The sequence below is a fragment of the Taeniopygia guttata genome, chromosome 6 (genome assembly GCF_048771995.1).
Source record: "Taeniopygia guttata chromosome 6, bTaeGut7.mat, whole genome shotgun sequence".
Lineage (NCBI taxonomy): Eukaryota > Metazoa > Chordata > Aves > Passeriformes > Estrildidae > Taeniopygia > Taeniopygia guttata.
The window spans coordinates 3777605-3802350 of record NC_133031.1 but is presented as its reverse complement, the minus strand read 5'-3'; the positions used below and the strand labels follow the sequence as shown (position 1 = coordinate 3802350).

Sequence of the window (24746 nt, the reverse complement as noted above, 5' to 3'; positions counted from 1 at the left end):
TCATGACGGTTCTTCTCCCAGGCAACCACTGACAGAATGAGAGGACACAGCCTTAGGCTGTGCCAGGGAAGTTTGGGTTAAACATCAAGAGCAAATTCTTCACTGAAAGAGTGAGCGGGTGTCAGAATCTGAGGTATTGATGATTCCAAGATTGTAGAAAGTTTCTGTCTCTCCACCCCATTGCCAAAGCAGAAGCCATAATTGGTCTGTGCTGGTTTCAAGGTTGTTTATTCTGTTTATCTCTAACATGTTCTGCTGCCCTGCCACAGCTCTGTCCTGCAGGGCAGCGTGTGGGGCTCTGCCCTCAGTGGGATGTTACAAACATTAAATACCACAAACTACCTGTGCTGGATTTACAATAATGTGCCAATATCTGTCATCTATGTTGAACTGTGTGTCCCCAGCGTAAACCAGCAGAAAAATGCCAACACTGCAGTGAAACATGGAGGGCATGAAGAAGGAGAAAAAGGACAAGACACACCAAATTCCTCCATCTTGTCCCCTTTGAACCCCTTATCTAGAATCCTAAAATTTTACTTTTGCACCCATGCCACAGTTAATTATTACTTATATCAAACACTCAGAGCTTGTAATTTATCCTGTAAGATTGAAAACTTTTTTCCATGGACAGAGATCACAGACAGTGTCTCTCGGGGCTCTGTCCAGGGGGGTTCCTGACCCCTGCCAAGGTCCCAGACCTTCCAGGGCAGCCAGAGGGATGCCCTGGACTCCCACAACTGGGCACTGGAATGGTCTGCCCAAGGAGGTGTTGGAGTCACCATCCCTGGACATGTTTAAAATAAGACTGGATGTGGCACCCAGTGGCATGGTTTAGATGATGAGGAGGTGTCAGGTCGTGGATTGGATTTGATGATCCCATAAGGTCTTTTCCAACCAAGTTCATTCTGTGATCACCCTGACCCTGGACTATGTCCTGTGGGATGTGTTCCTGCTCCCTGGTAGCCCTGATCAGGGCTTTGGCAAAGCTGAGCCAGATCAGCTTTTCTCCAGTATGCTGGAAAATAATCTCAAGTGCATTACAGCACCAAATCTGAAAAGAGTAAATGTTTCTTTACTGAGAAATTTTGCTCACCTTGTCCCAGGTCTGTTCACCCACAAACCAAACTCTTTTTAGCTGTAAAATACACTTTAAATCCAATTGTACAATGAAGAGAGATCAGGGAAGAAGTACAAAAAGTTCGGGGTTGTTCTGGGCTCTTCTGAACACAGGAACAGAGGAGGAGTTTCTGGAGAAAAATTACTGTGGTTACCAGTGACCACATCTCCATTATTTCCCAATCCACGCTCAGGAACATTTATGTCTTTGTTTATTCATTTCATTATAGGGAATGGAATGATTGCAGGAACAACCCTAACAAGGTGTTGTGAAAAGATCAGCTGTTTCCTCAAGCTCCACTGTGCAACTCCAGCGTGGGCAAAACCCCTACCAAATGTGTAAACCATCCCAGCCTTGCCAAAGGGACTTTAAACTAGGAGAAGTACAAGCAGATAAGGACTGCTTCCCCCACCAGATACTTTAATTTGAGCTGTGTTCTCCAAGGTTACTGCAAGGAAGTTGTGTTTATCTGGCAGGAATTGCACAAGGGCTGGCATTCTCTTATTGCCAAAATCAGGGTGCTACTCCCTTTCCCAGCTCAGGATCCAAGTGACTTGTGACTGCTTCACCCTTGTGCTCGGCAAGAGGCACCCTGGGCACACAGCCTGGTGGAGTGCAAGCAGGAGGGAGAGCAGGGCAGCAGCTGGAGGCAAGGTGGCCCTGGATAGCCCAGGACATGATTAACCCCAGTGCCAGAGCTGAGGGCTGAGGAACGTGCTGCTTGCACCACGGTGTGCCTCAGAGGAGGTGACTCAGCAGCAGCAGACCTGCACCTGTAGGATGGCACTGGGCACACAGCTGATGCCATGGGCTGTTTCCCTTCCTGTTGTGCCAGCAGCAGGTGGGGTTGCAGTCCTGTGATGCCTGAAATGAGAACATGAAAGGCATCCAGCAGCAATGCCGCCTCATATCTATGAAGTGTGAAGCTAACAAGAGGCAGAAGCAACACACCACACCAGAAGATGTGACTTTTGATTCTTAAAGGGCCTCAGAATCCAAGAAAAATATGGGGCTTGTGGCTCAGGCAGAGCCAGGAAGCACATGGATGGTTTGTGGGATGGAAACCTTTGCCTTCCATGTCACACCTTGACCAGCCCAGCTGGACACACATCCCTCTGAGAATCGTGGGATCCCAGAGTGGTTTGGGTTGGAAGGGACCTTAGAGATCACCTCATTCCACCCCATGCCATGCCCTTCCACTATCCCAGGATGCTCCAAGCCCCATCCAGCCTGGCCTTGGACACTTCCAGGGATTACACAGCCACAGGTGTTCTGGGCACCCTGTGCCAGAGCCCGCCCACCTCAGGGAGCAATTCCTTCCCAATATCCCATCTAAACCCAACCTCTTCAAATCCTCAAAGGTCTTCATTCCTCCTTTTGACTAAGCTACACAAGAGTTCCTCAGTAAAAATCCAGCTGCTTTTTTTTTTTTTTTTTGGCACCTTCTGTCCTTCCACCACAGGTGGAATAACCTCAGATGCTGAATCACCTCACCTCAGCACTGACACACTGCTCCAATGGCCTCATTCCACAGCCTGAGGATGTCAGAGAAGTCTCTGCTGCCTTTCCAACCTCTATTACAAGTAATTTACCACTACTATTACTACTACTTAGTACCTCCACTAGAGAACGAGTAGTGGAGTTAGAAGGCAGCAGCGTGGGCAGCAGAGGAGGGGGGGATTCTGCCCTACTCAGGTGAGACCCCCACCTGTGCACAGTCCTGGTGGCCCCAACATAAGGAGGGCATGGAACTGTTGGAGCAGGTCCAGAGGAGGCCATGGAGATGCTGAGGGGTCTGGAGCATCTTCCCTGTGGAGCCAGGCTGGGAGAGCTGGCAATGCTCAGCCTGGAGAAGGGAAAGGGGTGTGGAGACCTCACAGCTCCTTCCAGGGCCTGAAGGGACACAGGGAAGCTGGAGAGGGACCCTGCAACAGGAACTGCAGTGACAGAACACAGGGAATGGGTTCAGTCTGACAGAAGGGAAATTTAGATGGGATATTGGGAAGGAATTGTTCCCTGGCAGGGTGGGCAGGCCCTGACACAGGTGCCCAGAGGAGCTGTGGCTGCCCCTGGATCCCTGGCAGTGCCCAAGGTCAGGTTGGACAGGGCTTGGAGCAGCCTGGGATGGTGGAAGGTGTCCCTGACATGGCAGGGGGAGGAACAAGATGAGCTTCCAACCTATATGAGCTCCATCCACGATTCTCTGACTCTTTGCAGTGGGAATTTTGTGCTCCCAGCTGGGGGAAGACATTTCCAAAAGCCCAGAGCAGGCAGAGGTGCAGGAGGTAATGAAGAAGCGAAGGTTCTGCCATGAGGAGGAAGGCAGGCAAGCAGAGCCCAGGCTCGGGCTCCTGGGTGGCCCCTGAGGGAGGGAAAGGCGTGGGCTGGGCAGTCACGGGCTGCAGGGGGGGAACAAACACCTTTGCACAGGAAATTCCTGCGGCTTTGGCCGAGCACAGATGCCGCACCAGCTCTGCCCCGCGCCTCTGGCTGCTGGTGAGAGCTTCAGCCTGGTGCTTTTCCAGAAGGGACATTCAGCCTGGTGCTTTTCCAGAGAGCCCTGCAGAGCTTTTGTGAATTGCCCCTTGCTAACACAACACTTCTGGACCTTACTGTCATTTTTCATGACAGGGGGGATGCCTCAGTGTCTCCCATCCATCCAGGCAGTGAGGCCTGACCTGCCCTTGGGGTGTCCTTGGGAAGCTTGACATGCTGCTGGGGCTTTGGAAAGGGGCAGTGATGCCTTAAGAATGATGCCTTAAGTTTTAGCTTTTATATTTTTCAGATTCTGTGCTGCTTTAGTGTGTAGTTCTGAGCTTCACATTAAGGGATGGTGAGCTCTTCACAGAGCAGGGAGACAAAACAATTCCTTCTCTAGCTGGGGACCAAGGACAAATGATCCAAATCTCAGGCACAAGAGCACAAACACCGTGGGCTGAAGAGAGAAAAACAAGCAGGATGGGACTGCCTGGGCTAAAGCTGGAATGGGACAATGAACTCCAATGTGCCAATGGAGCAGAACTGATCAAAGTGAGAGCCCCCGTGAGCGCTCGTGCATTTTGTGACCATTTTGGTTCATCTTGGGTGCAGCCCTGGCTGGGCTCTTGTGCTGCCCAAGGTGGATCCATGGAGGAGATCCTTTTAATAAACCCCTGCTTTATTCTTGAACTCTTGTCTAGCCTGTGTTCTAGGTCAGCCTTCACAAGGCCTCAGTTCAGGCCAAGCATTTTTGTTGCACCAGGAACTCTTCTAAATGACCCTGGGAGATAGGAAATTACCCTGGGAATTAGGAAATGACCCTTCACAAAGAAAAGCTGTTGGTTTTTTGTTTTTTTTTTTTTTTTTTTACCCTGGCTTGTTGGCATTTCTCTTTTTCAACCTGGCTATCAAGAGCTTAAGGTGCAACTCCATAGCTGGAATTCCTCGGCACACCAACCCGGCTGCCTCTGCAAAGCTGCAATCCTCTGCAAGCACGAAAGCCACGCGAAGCCTCCCGTGAAGGGAGGTGCCACAGGAGTGATCAACACACATCTGTTAATTGGAGGACACGTGAACAGCAAGTGCCAGCGTGGCTGGGCTCTGACACAGCGTGGTCCTTTTAACTCTGGTGGTGACAGAGCCATTGGCACTGCCACCACCAGCCAGGTCAGACGTGCCAGTGGGCTCTGCCTGGTAAGGAATTTTCCTCCGTGTCGTTCAGATTTGTGTCCTTTTGGAGCTGCCCCGAGGAAGGAAAAAGGCATTGGTTGCTCTGTTTTATTTTTGGTTCTTAACTCGCACCTTGGTGATACCACAGGTAGGTTTGCTGGGAGTACTTCAGAGGGTAGGAGAGTCTCGTGGTGTGGGAGCAGAAGGAGGGAGGCAGAGAGTAATTCAGAATTCATGCTGCTGGGCTGAAGTAAAGCTCTAACTTTTGAAAGCCTGGCAAAACATTAGAAATCATACGCAATGTTAACTGCATTAAAAATAGGCCTCTGCGTAGCTCAGGAGCATCTAAGGTGATCAAAAAGGTTTCTGTTTTTTTTCAGGCTACACTTATTTAACCAATGAGGTTCTACCAGTCTCAGCTCATAGGATCCTTCTGTTTACAGTGGGTTTTGGGTACAAAAGCTAAGCAATAGAGAACCACGAAAAGTATAGACAGAGTCATAGCCCAGACACACGAAACATGTTCCTTCCATAGCATAAACTCCCCCTTTAGGTTAATTTCCTCTGTGAGACGACTTGACCAGTGGTATTGGTTTAGTTCTTGTTTTGCACAGCTGCTTCTCTTCTTCTTGCCATTAAAAACATAAAAAAGGCTCCTGCCTGTACCAGATCCTGTCTACACAGTATAAAAAATTCTCATGTGGGCTGCAAAGAAAAATCAAATTGGGAATTCCCCTCCACTTTCCCAACCCAGAACATTATATGTGATCTTCAAATATGTGAGGCACTTAAGTCATAACAACAAAGTAGAAACAAACATTAATATCAATTCCAGTAACAATAATAATCAACAATAATAACAACAACAGCATCCGTGTTACCTGTTCTGCTGTTGCCGTTCTTGTTGTTGTTCCTATTGCTATTATTACTATCATTATCATTATATTTTGTTGCTGTTGTTACTATTATCATTTACACAGGCACAAGATGTGGCTGTTCATTGCAATCCTGTTCTTCGTACAAGCACCCACGAGCTCCGAAGATGCCACCAAGCAGAAAAAGGCTCTAAATCCCGAGGCTCTCATGAACGTTGTAAGCCAGGAGAACTTTGAATTTTCTGTCTGAAGGCTTGGGCACGTTGAGCTGGAGGAGAGAGAGGGTTGGAGTAGGTTGGTGTTGTTGAGCTGCTGTGATATGACGCTGCCTCCACACCATCATTAACAAGGTCCTCCTCCCAGCAGAATTAAGTGCAATTAGCAGCAGGGCAGTTAGAGATGGGGATAATCCCAGACTGGATTTGATCAGATATCTCCCCAGAGGGTAGAAATTTGTGCGTGGCTCCTCTCCTTCAGCAGCAGCAAATCGCTCAGGGCCATGTCCAGGCGAGCCCTGTGAGGCTCTGAAGCTGGGTTTAGCAGGACCCAAGATAAAATTGCTGCATTTAATTTTTCCCGCCAGACTTGTGACAAAGCAACGAGTGAGCAGGACCACAGCTGGATTTTCCCAGTCTGTGGAGTTTTCAGCATAAATAAAGCTCAGGCAGAGCCTCAGGAGCCCTGCAAGGGACCCTGTGGAGTTTATCCCACTGCCCTTCCAGTCAGCCCAGCTCGGCAGGTTCCATCTGCCCCAGCACGTTATCTGCCTGGCTCATCACCTGGGAGCCTGATGTGACATGTGCTGCCATCGGTGTCAGGCGTCAGGAAATCGGTGCCAGGCGTCAGGAAATCGGTGCCAGGCATCAGGAAATTGGTGCCAGGCATCAGCAAAGGGGGTCAGGCGCCAGTAAATCTTTTTAGTTTCAATGCTTTCCAGCCCTGCAGCCTCCTGCTCCCCTCCTGCTCACAGCTGAGCATCTCCCCTTCCCCTGGGTAGATCACTGGGGCGGGGTTTGGACAGAGCATCATCTTCTGTCACAAAAAGTCCTCAGCTGATCCAGAGACAGCCTGGGCGAAGCCATGACCCAGAACTTTGGTTTTACCATGTGCTCCTCAAGTCAGATAAGCACCTTCACTATGGAGAGTCTCCCACCTGGGTTTTTCTTCCCCCAGAGCCAAATCATCTGCCACAGAGGGTACCCCAGTGAGGAGTATGAAGTGCTGACTCGTGACGGCTACTACATCCACCTGAATAGAATTCCTCATGGAAGAGAAAAGCCTAAGAATAGAGGTACAGCTCTAGTTCACTCAGAGACAGAAAAAAAAAAAAAAAAAGCCCTGAATGTCAGCAGGGGAATGGATGAATCTGGACAGGCCAGGGGAATAGTCATTGTTAAAGCAAAAATACTGAATCCATGGGATTTCTCCAATTTACACTCAGAGCTGTAGCACCAGAACACATGGTCAAAATGCACATTTTGCATGTCCTCTGACAGTGCAAAGAAGAGGCTTTACTGGCCTTCATTTGGGGTGAGTGACTAGAGAGAATGTTCAATGAAATGTGGTGTTTCTTTTGCACCCAGGGGCCAAGCCAGTCGTGTTTCTCCAGCACGGGATATTTGGAGAAAGCAGCCACTGGGTGGAAAATCTGGCTAACAACAGCCTTGGCTTCATACTAGCAGACTCTGGCTATGATGTGTGGCTGGCAAACAGCCGGGGGACGAGCTGGTCCAGGAGACACCAGCACCTTTCAGCCGACCAGGTGGAATTCTGGGATTTCAGGTGGGCTGGAGCACATTACAAAAGCCTGGTGATGCTCTCTGCCTGTCACCAGGCTCTAGGCAGAGGTGGGTGCCTCTGAGCAGGCAAGTCAGAGCACCTGGGAGGACGGAGAGACCTGAGCAGACCTGCCTGCTGACACGGTGCCAGCACCTCCCTGCAGCTGCCGAGAGCACAGGGCACTGCCACCTGCGTGGGGACACACAGCCCTCCATGGGGACACCCCTGAGGCGTCCACAAGTGTCATTGCCACCTCCCCAGGCTCATAAACAGGCTTTTAGCAAAACCTCCCACAGCAGGTCTGCCTTTCACCACCTCCCACCAACAGGCACACGGGCAGGAGGCAGTGCTCCATTCCCATGGGGGAAAGAGGATCCCAGGGAGCAGAGCTGGTGCTGTAATCCTGGTGGGAGCCAGCTCTGGCTCTGCAGAGAGGCTGGGCATGGCACTGGAATGCTGGCCAGGCTCTGCACAGTCTGTTTACTGCTCACCATGGCCGTGGGGGGACTAAGCCCTTTCAGGGGAAGATGATTCCATGGCAGGAGGGATTCATGGCAGGAATTTTCTCCTGGAAGATCAGCCCTGGATGTGAAGCTGGGCAATGCAAGGCAGCCTAAGGTAAGTTGCTGCCTCAGAGCCAACATCCCCCTCCTGTGTTGCAGCTTCCATGAGATGGCAATGTACGACCTCCCGGCCACCATCGACTTTGTGCTGCAGAAAACGGGGCAGAAGCAGCTCCACTACGTTGGCTACTCCCAGGGCTGCTCAATTGGTGAGTGCCAAAGGGTCACCCACCACCTTGACTTGAAAAAGTCCATTTTGGTGTGTGTCAGCAGAAAGCAAGGGGGTTAAGCTCTCCATGTGGGTTTAACAACCACTGAAGTGCCAAGAGAATAAAGGTGTTGCCTCCTTCTGGGCATTTTTTGCACCAACATTTAGCAGGAAGGTGGCAAGAAATCTCAGATTTCCAAGTGGAGATAATCAATCAAACAGAGCTGGGTCCAAGTGAGCCCTCAGTTTCAGCACCTGAGGAAAGACGGAGCAAGTCTGAGGTTGTTTTTCTGTTTTCTCAGCGTTTATTGCGTTTTCATCCATGCCCGAACTCGCTCAGAAAATCAAAATGTTTTTTGCCCTGGCTCCAGTAGTGTCACTCAAGCACACCAGAAGTCCATTCATGAAGATGCAGGTCCTCATGGACAGCAAGCTCAACATGATTCCGGTAAGGGATAACTCCACGCCCTTCTGCCACAAAACCTACTGGTTCTAGAGAAGGGATCATGCCCAGACACCGCCCCAGGGGCTCTCTGATGCAACAGAAAACAGTCAATTCCTGCTGATTTGTTAGCACAGACACAATTCAGGTGCACATACAGTCCTGGATGGCCTTGTTGAGCACATGTCTTCTTTCCATTTTTAGGGTAAACGTGGTCTTTATATGGCGGCATATGGGAATAAATCACACGGGACTTCATTTTCTTCATGGTAGAAAAAGCCCCTTCTTTAGTCACATAACTCCTTTTTATACAGTTTTACAGACCTCCTGTGTGACTCCAATCAGTCAGTAGCTTTCTTGCCAATTACTTTATTGGCTATTAACAAGTTGTTATTCTGTATTGATTGGTCACTCAAACCCCTGGTGTGCACGAGCAGGAAAAGCTGTTTGTGAGAGATTGTTTTCATTTTTCTATCTAACAGTTTATACAAGTGCAATTTGCTTTTTTCCAGGAAGAGATTGTTATGTTAAGGTGCCACTCACACCAGGATTGCTTTCACATGGGAACTTGCAAAGGGCTAGCCTGACTTAGAAGAAATGACAGGCCAGCCAGAGCAGGCTTGATTTTATAAGGCTTTTCTTTATAATTTTCCTACCTTACTGCAACAGAGGCAGTTGTAGGGGCCCTAGACCAAGCATCTGGAAAAGAGCAGCCTCACCGTGTTGATTCCATGAAAAAGAGATCCTGTGCTTGGGGGAAGTGGGGGAGAAAGAGGAGAGTTGGGAATATTGATTTCCCTGGTGTGTGTTCAGTCAGCACCAACTCCTGCAACGAGCTGTCCACATCTCTGTGGGGCAGCAGGCTTAACTCCTGGATATTCCCTTTGCTGCCTGGCTGTGGGACAGTGCAGGGGCTGGGCTGCAGGGAGGGGACAGCAGGAAAGTCCCGTGTCGCCCTTTGCTCCCGCAGCTGCTGCTGGGCAGGACGGACGCGTCCCTGCGGATCAGGAAGCTCTGGCGCTTTCTCCCCGAGCTGTGCAGGCACACGCTGCTGCACAGGCCCTGTGCCAACCTGCTCTTCCTGCTGGGTGGCTACAACGAGAAGAACCTCAACATGGTGGGTGTGCCAATCCAGTGGGGATGAAGGTCCACAGACGCTCACCCCAGTGCTCGCAGCAAGCAGACCCTGCATGGGCAACACGTGTCCCTGTGCCACATGCTTTTCCCCCCCGGGACGGGAAAAGTCCCCCAGGCTCTGCTGGGTAAATGTCAGTGGCCAGGTGGCCCTCGCCAGCACCTCTGAGTTAGGGCTGCCTGTCACTGTGAGCACCCTGGGGTGCAGCCCCTGCTCTGACCCACCCGCTGAAGCAGTCACTGAGGCCTTGAGCACAGCCCCTGAGCCCAGGTGAGGGGTCCCACAGAGCTCATCCTTCATCCCCGTCACTCTTCTCCCAATGCTGCCTCGCAGCAATTGGTTTTTAATGAAAATTATATTCCTGAACCTGGTCCAGCCCTTCAGGCAGCGTGACTCAGCAGTGGCTGCTCTGGGAAACACCTGGCAGCTGCCACTGCACTCCCATCCACTGGAAAGCACCCACAGCTGGGATATGTTTCCTTGCAGACACGGCTGGATGTGTACACATCCCATTATCCGGATGGCACCTCTGTCAAAAACATCATCCACTGGGCCCAGGTAGGATCCCTGACACGCGGATGCTTCAGCCCTGGGATGTCCCCTCACTGAGAGCCTGCTGTGCCCAGGGCAGATGCGAGAGCTCAGGGGTCTCAGACATTGGGAAAGCAAAAGCAAGAAATCAGAAGAGCTGCTGGGTGCAGGATGAGCTGCCCTGGTGCCTCTGGGGAACAGGGGACACTGCAGTGTGCATCCTGTGCTGGGCCAGGCAGCACAAGGGACAGGATGGGGAGGCCACAGATGGATGCTGAGAACCCAGGCGTCCCCAGAGCAGAACCTGGGGACACCATGGTGCTGGTGGGTGCAAGGAGAGGCTGGGGGAACTGGATGAGGAGGAAAATGGGGACCCAACAATGGGGAGCTGTCCAAAGGGGTTCTGGACACCCTGGAGATAGACTCTGCAGCTTCAGCACTGGCCCTGCTGGAAATGGGGTCAAGCTGGAGAACCCCACCCACATGCCTCCTTGCAGAGCCAAATGATTGGTAATGGAAGCTGGAAAAGGACAATCAGGTTGTTGAAGGAGCTGCAGCAGCACCCTGCACACACAGCTGGTGGTGAGCAGGATTTCAGAGGGAAGCGTGGCACCAGGGCAGCATGCATGAAAAACAGATCCTCACCTTGGTTTGTCAGCCCGTGGCTAGGGACAGGCATGGAGCCAGAGGTCAAAAAGCCACCCTGTTAAAAAAGGTGGAATGCCATCTCCTCCTGAAATCTCCCACGGGTGAGGATGCCAACACCTTTCCTCATCCTGCCTGTCCCCAGCCAGCTGGCATGGTTGGAGATGGCAGATGGAGGGCAGGGACTTACACAAACCTTTCTGAGCACCCTCTCATGACGGGTGCCTCAAGGCAGCCAGGAGATGCAAGACCCACGCAGTAGCAAATCCATCCTCCCACAGCAGATGCATCCTCCCACAGCAGGTCCATCCTCTCACAGCAGGTCCATCCTTTCACAGCAGGTCCATCCTTTCACAGCAGGTCCATCCTTTCACAGCAGATCCATCCTCTCTTCCCAGGTGATAAAATCTGGAGAATTCAAAGCCTTTGACTACGGCAGCAAGAACGCAGCTAGGTACCACCAGGTAGGAGCTGCCACGGCAGTGCTGGCAGCTGGAGATGCTGGGGGCCTGTCCAGGGTGGTCAGGGACAGAATGGCTTCCTTGACCACCTGAGAGCCCCCGTGTCCCTCCAGGACACACCGCCCTTGTACCGCCTGGAGGAGATGCCGGTGCCCACTGCGGTGTGGTCGGGAGGGCAGGACTGGGCAGCTGACTGGAGGGATGTGCTCCAGCTGCTGCCCCGCATCAGCCACCTCGTCACCTACACCCACATCCCCGACTGGAACCACTGGGACTTTGTCTGGGGCCTGGATGCCCCTGGGCGCCTCTACAGCAGCATCCTGAAGCTGATGGAGGGGTCCTGGTAGAGCAGCGGCTCCTGGGGGAGGTGCCGGTGGCCTGGCCCCTGTCCCAAAGCTGAGACAGCCTGAGGACAGGGTGGGACACTCCCTGCTGTCCCCTCTTCCTGCTGACCTGACATGCTTGTGGTGATGGTGCTTTCCACATGTCCCTTGGTTGTTGGGTCTCTCCTCCTTGCTTGGGAGCTCCTCAAGCACCGCTGGCACTGTGCTGGGAGGACAGCACTGGGGACAAACAAGGCACTGGAACAGGCAGGAGCCACCAGCCCTGCTGGATGGGCCCCAACATGATGGTGCTGACCCAGGGACACAGGGGGACCCTGCCATGACCCCACAGTGGCTGGCCAGTGGGCTGTGGATTACAGCAGCCAGCCTGTGAGGAGGTGAGAGGCAGCTGGGCCTGTTGAGTCTGGCTGAGAGCCGCCCCCAGCCATGGCACACAAAGGAATGGAGGGGATGCATGAGGCCAAACCCTTCCTGCCAGGAGCAACAGGTCTGGCCCCACATTGCAGCCCAGGGGGTTCAGGTTGGATTTGGAGAATCCTTTTTCCCCAAGACAAGTCCTCAGGAAGTGGAAGGTCTCCATCTGGGCCAAGCCAGACAGGCGCCTGCATTATTTGGGCTGGGACTCAGGGGCCAGAGGTCCCCAGGAATGGCTGTTTGGCTCAGCACCAAGACACTGGGAATGATCATCCCTCAGCCCTGGGAGCTGGTGACCCCAAACGCCCTGGGCTGGGTTGCAGGGCCACTGTCCCTCCAGGAAGCTGCTGCCAGGCTGGTGTCCCCAACCTGTCCCACCCTGCTGCTTGCTGCAAACCCGGAGCTGGGGAAAATCCCTCCAAAATAAACACTCAAAAGGGATTTCAGGAGCCTGTGCTTTGACACTCCAGGTCTTCCTTGCATGTGAATATTTTCTGGGGAGCTGGCAGAGCCAGCAGGGACACGGTAACCCCGCAGACAGCTGGTAGAGCTGGGCGGCACAGTGGGTTCTCCGAGGGCCCCAGTTGGGAGTACCCCAGTACATCCAGTACCTTACCCCACCTCTGGGCAGGGGGCAGGAACTCTTGCTGGCAAAAAAAACCAAACCCACCAGACAGCCTTGTGAGTGGAGAGTTTTACTGTATCCATGAAGGTTTGGGAATCACGGGTGGGCAGGAGCGCTGGGACTGGCCCTTGGGGCAGCTCTGCTGGGATGTGTGCGGCGGGACGATGGGCATCCACTGCTCCTCCACCTTGCCAGGCTAGCCCGGCACCGTAGGAGGCGGATGAGCAGGAGCAGGATGGGGAGAGGAGGAGGGTGCGGAGGTAGTCCCAGGGCTGCCGCTACTCCAGGAGGGACCCTCTCCCCCCGCCCTCCATGGGTACCGGCAGCTGGTTCATCACTACCCACGGGCATCCATCCGTGCCTCCCTCCAGCACTGCCCCATCCTTCCCCGCCGCCGCGGACGGGCCGCTCCAGGGGCGGTGCCGTTGCGGCGGGCGGCGCCGGCGGCGGAGGGCGGAGGGCGGTACCGGCCGGCGCGGGCGGCCATGGAGAGCAGCGGGCCGCGGGTGGTGGCGGTGGGCGCGGGGCTGGCGGGGCTGGGGGCGGCCCAGCGGCTCCGCGGACACGGCTCCCTCCGCCTGCTGGAGGCGGCGGCCCGCGCCGGCGGCCGCGTCTGCACCCGCCCCTTCGGTACGGGCGGGGAGGCCGGGGCAGGCTCCGGGAGCTGGGGGTGGGCGGCACCGGGGGGCGGGCCCGGGCTGGGGCGGGGGGCGGCTGTACCGGGATGCGGGAGCCGCTGCACCTGACCCCCCCGGGCCGTGGGGCCGGTCCGGAGTGGGCGGGACACGTGGCGGGGGTGGCCGGTCCCGTGAGCACGCGGGGATCGAACGGAAGCCGGTCACGGACGCGGCGGGGCCCGCCGGCTCCGGCCATTTCGGGGTCCCGCTGCGCCCCGACGGCTTCTCCACGGGCACGGCTCGGGGTGACCCGCTCTCCCTCCCTCCTTCCCTCCCTGCCGGCAGCGTCGGGGCTGGCGGAGATGGGGGCACACTGGATCCACGGCCCCTCGCCGGGAAATCCCGTGTTCTGCCTGGCCTCCCGCTACGGCCTGCTGGGCCCGGAGGCCGCCCGGGAGGAGAACCAGCAGGTGGAAGCGGGGGGCCACCCCCCGATGCCGTCCGTCACCTACGGCAGCTCGGGGAAGGTGCTGAATCCCAAGGCAGTGCGCGAAGCCCGCGACCTCTTCTACGCCGTGCTGGCCTCCACCCGCGCTTTCCAGGGCTCCAAGGAGCCACCGTGGCCCAGCGTGGGCCAGTACGTGCGGGCAGAGATCGCCCGGACGGTGCCCACGATGGCGAGGGGCCAGGAGGATGCCCGGCGGCTGCAGCTGGCCGTGCTCGCCGCCTGCCTCAAGCTGGAGTGCTGCATCAGCGGGACCCACAGCATGGACCTGGTGGGCCTGGAGCCCTTCGGGGAGTACGTGTCGCTGCCCGGGCTGGACTGCACCTTCCCAGGGTAAGCGCGGGGCTCCGGAGCGGGCCCCGGAGCAGCGTTGCGGGGCCGCCCCGTCCCCAGCGGTGACTCCTCCCACAGCGGCTACAGCAGCTTGGCCGAGCGCCTGCTCTCGGACCTGCCCGAGGGCACCGTCCTGTTCAACAAGGCGGTGAGGACCATCCAGTGGCAAGGGTCCTTCCGTGAGGAAGGGGACGATGCCAGGGTTTTCCCCGTCCGGGTGGAGTGCGAGGATGGAGATGTCTTCCTTGCTGACCACGTCATCATCACTGTCCCACTGGGTGAGGACACCAACACCTTCCTTTGCCCTGCCCCTGCCCTTCGACCAGCTGGCACGGTTGGAGATGGGCAAGTGAGGGCAGGGATTGCCTAAACCCCTTCCCAGCCTCCCGTCTCCCACTGGGAAGAGGCTGGAAAGGGGTTTGGGGAGGTCAGAGCATCTCAGACACCATTTAGGAGCCCAGCTGTTGAGGTGCCCCGTTGCCTGCCCAAACTTGTGGCTGCAGGTTTCCTCAAGGAACACCACCAGGAATTCTTCCAGCCCCCCCTTCCCGAGCGGAAAGCACGGGCAATTCGCAACCTGGGCTTTGGCACCAACAACAAGATCTTCCTGGAGTTCGAGCAGCCTTTCTGGGAGCCCGAGCAGCAGCTCCTGGAGGTGGTGTGGGAGGACGAGTCACCCCTGGAGGAGCCCGACGCTGACCTGGAGGCCAACTGGTTCAAGAAGCTCATCGGATTCGTGGTGCTGCAGCCGCCAGAGCAGTAGGTGGCCGGGGATTCGGGGCATCCGTGCCGCTGGTGGGCACGGGCAGGGGCAGCAGCTTTCAGCCCCACCTTCCCGCCCCAGGCACGGGCACGTCCTGTGCGGCTTCATCGCGGGGAAGGAGTCGGAGCACATGGAGACGCTGAGCGACGCCGAGGTGCTCAGCGCCATGACCCGCGTCCTGCGCACGATGACAGGTGCCCGCCCCGCCCTCCCCGCCCGCCCGCTGCCCCGGGCGATCTGTCGATCCTACCCCGAGCTCCGTCCGCAGGGAATCCGAGCCTGCCCGCGCCCAGGAGCGTGCTCCGCTCCCGCTGGCACAGCGCTCCCTACACCCGCGGCTCCTACAGCTACGTGGCCGTCGGCAGCTCGGGGGACGACATCGATGTGCTCGCACAGCCCCTGCCCGAGGACCCCCGCGACCCCCGGGTGAGGATCCAGCCCCAGGGGGTGCGGCGGGGACAGAGACGGGCGGTGCTGACCTTTTGCGGGGGTCACCAATGCTCAGGTCACTCCACGGGGGAAGGGGCATCCCCACCAAAGTCGTGCACAGGCGGCTCCTCGCAGTCTCGGCACGGCGCGGGCTGGGCGCCTACGGAAGGGAAATGCCCGCTGTGGGTTTTTAACGCGGGGTGCCGGAGTGCGAGGCTGTCTCAGCCCATCCCCGCGACCCCCGCGCTCACCCCCCGCCTCCCCGCAGCCCCTGCAGCTCCTGTTCGCCGGCGAGGCCACGCACCGCACCTTCTACTCCACCACCCACGGCGCGCTGCTGTCGGGCTGGCGAGAGGCCGAGCGACTCAACCAGCTCTTCCAGGCGCCCGTCCCCGCGCCTCAGTCCTGAGGCGGCGAAATAAACCGCGGTGCTTCGCCCTTTCCGTCTCCTTTATTTGAGAAACCTCCGCGCCGGCGGCTTCTTGCTCTCCGTGGTGCGGCGGTGGAGCGGGGGGATGCGGTGTGGTTTAATACCAGTTGGTGCTGGAGATGGTGTAGCGGGGATCGTCCAGCGGGTCCTGCGTCGGGCCCGGCCGCGGGGGCACCTCCGGGGCGGGTGGGCGAGGGGGTTGAGGCTCAGGAACGGCGGCACGGGGAGTGCCGGGGCCCGCGGGGGGCACGTCGTGCCCCCCGCGGGCCCCGGCACTCCCCGTGCCGCCGGGAGGTGCTGGCGGATCCCGCTGAGTCCCCGGCGGCGGCGGCTCCGCCATCGCTGTCGCTGAGGCGCTTTCCGGTCGCGCCGGCAGTGACGCGCCGCAGCCATGCGGGTGTGGGCAGCGCTGAGGGCGGCGGGGACGGTGCCGGGAGGTTTCCGGGAGCGTTTCGAGTTCGGCGGCCGCGATGTGGCCTCGTGGTTCCCGCGGCACATGGCGAAAGGTGAGGGGTGGGTGGCGGCAGCGCGGCGGGTGGGGTTCCCTCAGTGTCCTCACCGGGCGCTCACCCCCGCGCCGTGCTGTGTGTGATGCAGGCTTGCGGCAGATGCGGCTGGCGCTGCGCCGCGCTGACTGCCTCGTGGAGGTGCACGACGCTCGAATATCCTCCAGAGCTGCCAGACAACCCTGTCCCTTGTCCCTCCAACCCACCCTCGCCCCTCTCCACCTGCTCTCCATCCCCCTCCCGGTCCGCTGTTCCAGTCGGTGTCCTTAGCGCAGCCACATTCCGCTGTCGGGCCGTAACCCCGCGCTGCAGGAGGCGCTGGGCGTCCGCCCTCACGTCCTGGTGCTGAACAAGATGGATCTGGCCGATGCCCGCCGGCAGCCGGTGAGCGCCGGGGCAGGGCCGGGCGGGGGGCGGCGGTGGTGGCACAGGCAGGTGACAGCAGTGCCTCTTCCCGTCCCCTCCAGGCGGTTTTGGAGCAGCTGAGGCAGCAGGGATGCTCGCACGTAGTCTTCACCGACTGCCAGCGTGATGTCAACGTCAAGAAGGTAGTGGGGCAGCAGCCCAGCCCTGCTCCCTGGTGAGCTCCCAGCCCCGTGGAGAGCTCTCGGTGCTCCAGCTGGCTGCTCCCTTTCCAGCTGTCCCAGCCCCCGTTGTGCACATCCCGCTGGCACAGTGTCACCAAGCGAGTGGCTGCTGCCAGTCAGGGCACAGAGTGACAGCCCTGTCCCTCTGCAGGTTGTCCCCATGGTTGCCAGGCTGGTGGCCGATGGCCCACGCTACCACAGGGCTGAGGTGAGACATGCACAGCGGGCACAGAATATCCTGGGTTGGAAGGGACCCACAAAGACCACCCAGTCCAGCTGCTGGCCCCCACACAGACACCCCAATAATCCCACCCTGTGCACCCCTGGAGTGGTGTCCAAACACTCCTGGAGCTCTGGCAGCCTCAGGGCCGTGCCCATTCCCTGGGTCCTGTCCCTGTTCCAGAGAACAGAGCTCAGGGCTGCCCTGGGCAGGAGCTGCAGCCCCAAGGAGGTCTGACCTCAGTGTGCTCTGCTTCAGCTGAACAAACCAAGTGACCTCAGCCAGCCCCTGTGTGACCCTCCAGACCCTTCCCCTTCCTTGTGTCCCTCCTCTGGACACTTCCTGACAGCTTTACACCTCTTTTATATTGTGGTACCCCAAAACTGTCCCCAATGCAGCGATCCCCCCACCTCCTGCCAAGGGACAAGGCTGCTCCCAGATGTGCCAGAAGTGCCTGGCAGGGCAAACACTGGGATATTTCCCTGTGGCAGCTGCCTGTTGCTGCAGGGGGGTGGTTGGTAACCAGCTGCTCCTTGCCTGTGTCTCCCTGGCTTCCAGAGTTCCGAGCACAACATCCTGGTGATCGGCGTGCCCAACGTGGGCAAGTCCTCGCTCATCAACTCCCTGCGGAGGCTGCACCTCAAGAAAGGTATTTCTGCACGGTGCCAGGGCTCGGGGAACAGGTGGGCACAGTGTCACCTGTGTCCCTGACTGTGTCTGTGCCCCCAGGCAGAGCCACTGCGGTGGGGGGTGAGCCAGGAATCACCAAGGCAGTGCTGTCCAGGATCCAGGTACTGTCCCTGCATCCAGGACACCTCCAGGCTCACTGAGCCAGTTGTGGAGGGTTGCTCAGGTCCCCTTTGCAGCAAGACCTTAACTCAAGCTCAGTGCCTCACTCATTAGCCGTGTGGTGCTAATTACCAGCCCTGCCTCCCCTGTGCCAGGTGTGTGAGAAGCCCCTGATGTACCTGGTGGACACCCCTGGTGTGCTGCCCCCCAGGCTGGGGGATGTGGAGACCGGCATGAAGCTGGCACTCTGTGGTGAGTCCCCAAATGTGGCCAAGGCTGGGGTGACACTGCTGCTCACAACCCCTGCGTGTGAGGGGGTGGAAGGAGGGTTGACCAGAGCTCAGCAGGGCTTAGGGAAGCTGGGGCTTGACCCTCTTTTCCAGGAGCCATCCATGACCACCTGGTGGGGGAGGACGTCATGGCTGACTACCTCCTGTACACCCTGAATAAGCAGCAGCAGTTCAGGTGGGTGGGCAGGGAAGCAGAGAGGGGTCCCAAGAGGGTGATGGAGATGCCATGCCCAGGGAATTTTGGGAGGAGGCGGTGCCAGCAGGGTGTGAGCAGTGTCCTCTGGCAGGTACGTGCAGCGCTATGGGCTGGGCCAGCCCTGCGACCACATCGAGCCCCTGCTGAAGCACGTGGCCCTCAGCCAGGGCCGCACGCAGAAGGTGAAGGTGCTCACAGGCACAGGTGGGTGATCCGGGGTGCAGGGCTGGGAGTTTTGGGGACCAGGCTGCGCTGACACTCCTGTATCCACTGCCACGTCCAGGGAATGTCAACATGATGATGCTCAACTACCCAGCTGCTGCCTACGAGTTCCTGCGGGACTTCCGAGCAGGACGCCTGGGCAGGGTGACACTGGACTGAGACCTGTCACTGGTCAGGCACTGCCTGCAGCTGTGTGGACTGGGGACACCCTGGTGTCCTCCCACCCTGAGAGACACCTCAGCAGGGAGCTATGGTGTGTGATGGAAGCGGCTCTGCCAGGGCTGTCCCCGGTTTTGGGCAAGAGGCCGGAGGGACAGACAGGCTCCCCTGTGGTGTCGCTGTTGTGAGGCTCCCATGGAGTGCTGTGCCTGCCCCAGAGAGCCTGGGGCAGGGCTGGTGTGTCTGGCTGGCTCCTGGAAGCCGCCAGGGATCTGTTTCCCTGCCAGGGAGCTGTTCCTCCCTGGGTTTGGCCTGCTCTGGAGTCTCCATCCCGAAATAAAGCCTTTTGTGGGCAGGGGCCGGGTGCTGTCCATCCCGGGGTCCCGCCCCTCGCCCCGCATCCAGCCACACCTGCTTTCACCCAGTTTTATTGCCGCCTCCTCGGCCTCCGGACACGGCGAGGCCACGGTCCCACGGACGGGGGCGCGGTGCGGAGGGGAGCCCGAGCCGGCGGGGTTTGGCTCGGTGTGGAGGGGTGGTGGTGGAGGGTCTTCCGCGGGGGTCCTGCCCCGCCGGCGGTGGGTGACCATAGCCCCGGGAGCCGCTGCTCGCCCGGGGCATGGGGCTCAGCCCCGTGTGGGGGCGGCCGGTCCTCGCGGCGTCGTGAGTGCACCGGGCACAGTCAGGTCCTCCGAAATCCATCAGCGGCGGAGGAGGGCGGCCAGCGGGCAGAGCCAGGGCAGCGCCCGGCTCGGCGGGGTCCCGGCCGGCGCGGCGGAGGTCCAGGCGCTGGCGGCCGCCGTCCAGTTGCCGTCGCGGTACTCGACGCCGTCTCCCGCTTGCAGCTCTCCGGACAGCCGGGCCCGGCGCAGGGCCGCCCCCGCCGCCACGCCGGCCGCCGCTCCCGCCGCCGCCGCCCCCGCCACGCGCAGGGCCGCCCCGGCAGAGCCGTACCGGGGCACGGCCGCCCTCGGCCTGCTGCGGGCCGCCCCCCGCGCCGCTCCGCGGGCCGCGCCGCGGGCTCCGCCGCGCCCACCCTTGCCGGCCACCGTGTCGCAGAAGGTGGCGGCCAGCAGCACCAGCGCCCAGCACGCCGCCGCGCTCCGCCGCATCCCGCACCTGCCGCAGGGAGGGAGGGAGGGAGGGAGAGCCTCGCCGCTCAGCCGCGCCCGGCCGCGGGCGGGGGACCGCGCACCGCCGTGTCCCGCTTGCGCGTGTGCTGCGGCCGCGCACGCGTGTGTCACGGCACACGCAGCTCCCCGCGCGTTGCATAAACGCGCTCCCCCCACCGCTGTGGATGATGCTCCCGCACACGCACGCTCCCGCACGCCCCTCTGGATGATGCTCCCGCACACACTCGCACAGGCGCGCTCTGCAGAACCCTGTGGGTGATGTTCCGCACGGCCGCGGGGATGATGCTCCCGCACACGCTCGCACCCACGCGTTTCCCTGGCTTCGCACACACCCCGCCGCAGGGCACACTCGCACACGCTCCCCTACCTCGCCACCCGCCGGGCTCACCGGACCCGGGGATGCCGCCGGCTCGTTCCGCTCCTCTTTACTCCTCCCTAGCCGCGCTCCCGCTGCCGCGCTCCCGCCGCGCCCCCCGCACTCCCCCCGTCTCCCCGCGCGGGGGGCGGCGGGGGAATCCCCCTTCCTTACCCTTTCCCCTTCCCTTCCCGTTCCCCGCGGCGCCTCTAAACCCCCCACACCCGCTGCCCGGCCGCGTCCCGCGGGGCAGCACGGCGGGACCCCCGCTCGGGGCGGCGATCGGGCCCCGCGCCCCTTCCCACGGCCCGGGGGTCGCGGCCCCGCCCCCGGCCCCGCCTCGGCCAATGGGGACGGCGCCTGGCGGGGCGGGGCCGGCTGCACCAATGGGCGGCGGCGGGAGGGGCGGGGCTGTGCGCGCTCCGCCATGGCCGCCCCGCTGCGAGCGCTCCTGCGCCCCGCCGCCCGCGCCGCCGCCGCCGCGCTGCCCCGAGCGCGCCTCCCGCCGCCGCTCCGCGCCCCCCGCGGCGCACGGGGCTGCAGCGCCGGTGAGCACCGGGGGGGCACCGCGGGTGGGTGGGCTTGGCCCAGCTCAGTGCTCCGCCCCGGGTCCCTGCACCGGGCACGGTCTTAGCCCTGGGCGGGTATGTGCGCATCGATCTGCTCGTGGTCCCTGGGATGCGCACCAGTTCACGGCACCGGGCACCGCGTCCGTACTCCGTGTGCGGTCGCAGCGCCGGGCATGGAGTCCCTGGGCTGTTCACCAGGGCCACAGCACCGGGCACCGGGACCCAGCACAAGGTCCCAGCGCCGGGCCTGTGCCCAGCGAGTTGCACGTGGTTCCGGAGCTGCGCTCCAGAGCCCATCACCGAGCACCGGGGCCCTGCGCCATGTAAGGGTGCCGGTACTACATACCAGGGCACCGGCACTGCGGCCCAGCACCGGCCACCGGGATCGCTGGACCATGCACCAGATCCCAGCACTGGGGGCGCGGACCACGCACACTGTCCCAGCACAGGGTGGTTACAGGGATTCATCTTCGCGGGCTAGGGTGGCACTGGGAGCTCCTCCGAGCCTGCCCTGCCGGCTGCCGGTGACCGCTGACATCAAGGTCGCCTTTAAATAGCACGGAGTGACGGTGGCCAGGCGTTGCCGAGGGTGGCCGGGGGTCCGCCCGGTGCCCGGCAGCCGGTGGGCTAACGGGGCAGTGCTGGTGTGGCGGGCAGGGGCTGCATTCCAGTACCTGCTGGTACAGAAGACGGGGGCACAGAAGAACGTGGGGCTGATCCAGCTGAACCGGCCGCAGGCGCTCAATGCGCTCTGCGAGGGACTCATGGCAGAGCTGCGGCGGGCGCTGGAGGCCATGGAGAGCGACCCGGAGGTGGGAGCCATCGTCCTCACCGGCAGCCAGAAAGCCTTCGCAGGTAGGATGGGGGCCTCTGCTCACCCCAAAGTTTTGGAGGGGATTGGCGTCCCACTGCACTTCCCTTTGCAGCTGGCGCAGACATCAAGGAGATGCAGAATAAAACCTTCCAGGAGTGCTACAGCAGTGGCTTCCTCGCCGGGTGGGACAAGGTCTCCGTTGTCCGCAAACCCATCATCGCCGCCGTCAATGGCTACGCCGTGAGTGTCCCCCACATCTCCCTGCACCCCCTGTCCCCACCCCGGCACCCTGTGACCCATCTCTGCCTCCCCTGTGCCAGCTGGGAGGCGGGTGCGAGCTGGCCATGATGTGCGACATCATCTACGCCGGGGAGAAGGCGCAGTTTGGGCAACCCGAAATCCTGCTGGGAACCATCCCAGGTGAGCAGCAGGCACCTGCCAGGGGCTTCCATCCCAGCTGGGGTGGGGACACCCAGGTACCCCTCTCTGAACCTCTCCCTTCCCTGAATGCCCCAGGCGCCGGCGGGACGCAGAGGCTGACCAGGGCAGTGGGGAAGTCGCTGGCAATGGAGATGGTGCTCACCGGGGACCGCATTTCAGCAAAGGAGGCAAAGGAGGCAGGTAAGGGCGTGGGACAGCCCTGGCACTGCAGGGGTCTGGCAGAGAGCCATCCCCCCACTTCCCACTGTGCATCCTAGGTCTGGTCAGCAAGATCTACCCTGTGGAGAAGCTGCTGGACGCAGCCATTGCCTGCGCTGAGAAGATCGCCAGCAACTCCAAGCTGGTGACTGCCATGGCAAAGGAGTCAGTTAATGCTGGTAGGGGCTGGGGGCCAACTGGGAACCCCTTTGGGGTCTGCAAGGCCAGGCAGAGGGGTCTACCCAACCTGTCCCTTGCTTTCAGCCTTCGAAACGACACTGACAGAGGGGAACAGGACAGAGAAGCGCCTCTTTTACGCCACCTTTGCCACTGTGAGTAGGGGGATCAAGCCCTGTGGCATGAGGGATAGCAGGGTCGCTGCAGCCCCCCCGAACCTCACTGTCACCTTACCTCTGTGCTTGTCCCAGAGTGACCGCAAGGAGGGGATGACAGCATTCGTGGAGAAGCGCAAGGCCAACTTCACCGACAGCTGAGCCCAGGAGCTGCAGGTCCCTGGGGTGGTGCAGGTCCCCACGGCCTCCTGCAGCCCGTCCACCCCCCGCCTTACCCCGCAGAGGGGACCGGGACCCGGCGGCGAGCCATGTCATTGGGGTGACAGCCAGCAGTGGGGACCACCTCTGCCTTCGCTATTAAAGGGTTTTCTAGGTGCTGCTGGGAGATGGGGCATCCTTGCTGCAAGGTCCTGCCTTAGCTGGGAAATGTTGGGGATCACTGAGCCCCGCCACACTCCCTCACTGCTCTCTGATGCTGGGCTGGGCAAGAGCAGCCTCGTGGAACATAGGTCTGGGTGTTGCCCGGGAAGGGGACAGCCTGTGGCACCTTCTGGGGTCATAACACTGGTGTGCTGAGTTTGCCTCAGCTTCACCTGGGCTGATGGGTGAGGGGTGATGGGCTGAGTCTCCTGTCCCAGGACATCATCCTCGCCCTGCCTGGCACCTTGGGGTAATCCTGAGGGAGTTCCTGCAGGTTTGGAGGCACTGCAATTAGCAGCAGGTTTCTGGCAGTGATGAGGAGTCCACAGGACGTGCAGAGGGGAGTGGGTTTATTGGTGAGGCTCGAGGCTCATTAGGAAGGGACAAATTTCCCCAGGAAACCCCAGGGGCAGCCCCCACCCCTCGCTTCACAGCCCAGGCACATCTCCACTCAGCCGTGGTGGATGTAGTCAAGATCCTCCTCCGGGCCATTCTGTACCTCTGGGGCCAGCATCCGGAATGGCACAGGGGCATCAGCCTCCCTGGCATCATCCTGGGGGTGGTACAGGTGGTCACGATCCTCCTCCGGGCCATTCTGCACCTTCGGGGCCAGCAGCCAGAATGGCACACGCTCACTGGCCTCCCCGGTGTCATCTTGGGAGTGGTAGAGGTGGTCACGAGCCTCTTCTGGTCCTGCCTGGGGTTGGGGTGGGCCCCTCTGAGCCCAGGCACTGCTGGAGAAGACCTTTATACCTGGTTCACCCTCCTCTGGTGCTCCTATGCCCAGGATGCTGGAAGAGGGGAACAAAATCATCAAGGAGAGGTTGCCAAATACCCCCCTGTCCCAGGAGAATCCTAGCCCAGGGGAGTGCAGGGACCCTGGTGAAGTTGCCCACGCCCCAGAAAACACCAGTTGGGATCTCAGGGCGCAAAGGGGCTAATTTCAGTATTTGTTTCACAAAAGGAATAGAGAAACCAGCTGCATACTCAGGGAGTTTGCATAATTTGGGGAGGAAGGGAGATGGAGCTGGGACCCCCTTCATTTTGGGGGGCACAAAGCTACAATTTATTCCCCCCTGAAACACTTTCCATGTTGGGGTGTTGCTTCATTGGTTTTTGCAAGCCAGATGCAAGCACCTCTTACCTTTCCTCTGCCAAATCCTGCTCCGTGGCCAGGTCCTTCCACCGGGAGCTGCTCAGAGCCTGTGGGGAGACAAGGGGGTTCCAAGGTGGGGACGGGTCACACAGAGGGGACAGCGGGAGGGCAGGTCGAGGCAGGGCTCACCTGAGTGCTGCCGGGTGCCAGCAGGAGGAGGGCCGTGCCCAGCAGGATGGTCACGCTGCGGAGCCCCATGGTCCTCGAGTGGAGAAGAGAGAGATGGCAGAGACGTGGTGGCACAAGCCGTGTGGCTGGCGCTGGCCCACAGCTCCTCCCTGACCCCAGCACCCCCCGTGCCCACCGGGGCTGGCAGGGACCTACCTGTCCGTGGCTGCCCTGTCACACCTGCCTCGCACTTTGTCCCTGCCGTGGCAGCCTGGTGGCACTGGGTGGATCCAGGTGCCGCTATCGCCCATCCCACATTGTCCCTCCCGACCCTGGGTGGATCCAGGTGCCACTGCCGCCCGTCCCACATGTCCCTCCCGACCCTGAGTGGATCCAGGTGCCACTGCCGCCCGTCCCACATGTCCC

At 59.8% G+C, this 24746-nt stretch overlaps 6 protein-coding genes and 1 long non-coding RNA gene across 9 annotated transcripts; 4 read left to right on the top strand and 3 right to left on the bottom strand.

The window, feature by feature from the left end:
* The first annotated feature begins 5725 nt into the window (after nucleotides 1-5725).
* On the top strand, nucleotides 5726-12758 carry LOC100223151 (lipase member M-like). The gene is made up of 9 exons (XM_072930855.1): nucleotides 5726-5857; nucleotides 6814-6931; nucleotides 7224-7422; nucleotides 8082-8191; nucleotides 8493-8638; nucleotides 9603-9749; nucleotides 10254-10325; nucleotides 11342-11407; nucleotides 11518-12758. The coding sequence occupies exons 1-9, from the start codon at nucleotides 5753-5755 to the stop codon at nucleotides 11749-11751; spliced, it is 1197 nt and encodes a 398-aa protein (XP_072786956.1). The 5' UTR covers nucleotides 5726-5752; the 3' UTR covers nucleotides 11752-12758.
* Nucleotides 12759-12841: 83 nt separating this feature from the next.
* LOC121470148 (uncharacterized) lies at nucleotides 12842-15884 on the bottom strand. Its single transcript, XR_005980814.2, has 2 exons — nucleotides 15744-15884; nucleotides 12842-15594 (listed from the first exon to the last, which is right to left on the bottom strand). It is a non-coding gene; the product is annotated as an uncharacterized lncRNA (long non-coding RNA).
* Nucleotides 13269-15872, top strand: PAOX (polyamine oxidase). 3 transcript variants are annotated; one of them, XM_030275728.4, is made up of 7 exons: nucleotides 13269-13417; nucleotides 13750-14242; nucleotides 14321-14520; nucleotides 14746-15001; nucleotides 15087-15199; nucleotides 15274-15431; nucleotides 15703-15872. In XM_030275728.4, exons 1-7 carry the CDS (start codon nucleotides 13273-13275, stop codon nucleotides 15841-15843), a joined length of 1506 nt encoding a protein of 501 aa, XP_030131588.4. In that variant the 5' UTR covers nucleotides 13269-13272; the 3' UTR covers nucleotides 15844-15872. The 3 variants fall into 3 exon arrangements, with proteins under 3 accessions (XP_030131588.4, XP_072786952.1, XP_041572936.2); XM_072930851.1 differs by having other exon boundaries at nucleotides 15087-15431; XM_041717002.2 differs by lacking the exon at nucleotides 13269-13417 and having other exon boundaries at nucleotides 13512-14242.
* MTG1 (mitochondrial ribosome associated GTPase 1) lies at nucleotides 15882-19241 on the top strand. The gene is made up of 12 exons (XM_072930853.1): nucleotides 15882-16091; nucleotides 16159-16370; nucleotides 16462-16528; nucleotides 16652-16754; nucleotides 16838-16918; nucleotides 17109-17165; nucleotides 17736-17826; nucleotides 17907-17968; nucleotides 18122-18218; nucleotides 18350-18431; nucleotides 18544-18656; nucleotides 18736-19241. The coding sequence occupies exons 2-12, from the start codon at nucleotides 16256-16258 to the stop codon at nucleotides 18831-18833; spliced, it is 966 nt and encodes a 321-aa protein (XP_072786954.1). The 5' UTR covers nucleotides 15882-16091; nucleotides 16159-16255; the 3' UTR covers nucleotides 18834-19241.
* A 4-nt stretch (nucleotides 19242-19245) lies between these two features.
* SPRN (shadow of prion protein) lies at nucleotides 19246-19945 on the bottom strand. Its single transcript, XM_030275730.4, has one exon. It carries the CDS (start codon nucleotides 19943-19945, stop codon nucleotides 19535-19537), a length of 411 nt encoding a protein of 136 aa, XP_030131590.1. The 3' UTR covers nucleotides 19246-19534.
* Nucleotides 19246-24646, bottom strand: PRAP1 (proline rich acidic protein 1). Its single transcript, XM_072930852.1, has 5 exons — nucleotides 24537-24646; nucleotides 24342-24414; nucleotides 24201-24259; nucleotides 20496-23847; nucleotides 19246-19952 (listed from the first exon to the last, which is right to left on the bottom strand). Exons 1-4 carry the CDS (start codon nucleotides 24629-24631, stop codon nucleotides 23508-23510), a joined length of 567 nt encoding a protein of 188 aa, XP_072786953.1. The 5' UTR covers nucleotides 24632-24646; the 3' UTR covers nucleotides 19246-19952; nucleotides 20496-23507.
* Nucleotides 20735-23011, top strand: ECHS1 (enoyl-CoA hydratase, short chain 1). Its single transcript, NM_001161810.1, is given in 8 exon segments — nucleotides 20735-20869; nucleotides 21548-21745; nucleotides 21817-21944; nucleotides 22025-22124; nucleotides 22221-22325; nucleotides 22403-22522; nucleotides 22608-22675; nucleotides 22772-23011. Coding segments are annotated over 8 exon segments (906 nt in total). The 5' UTR covers nucleotides 20735-20748; the 3' UTR covers nucleotides 22838-23011.
* Nucleotides 24647-24746: the final 100 nt, after the last annotated feature.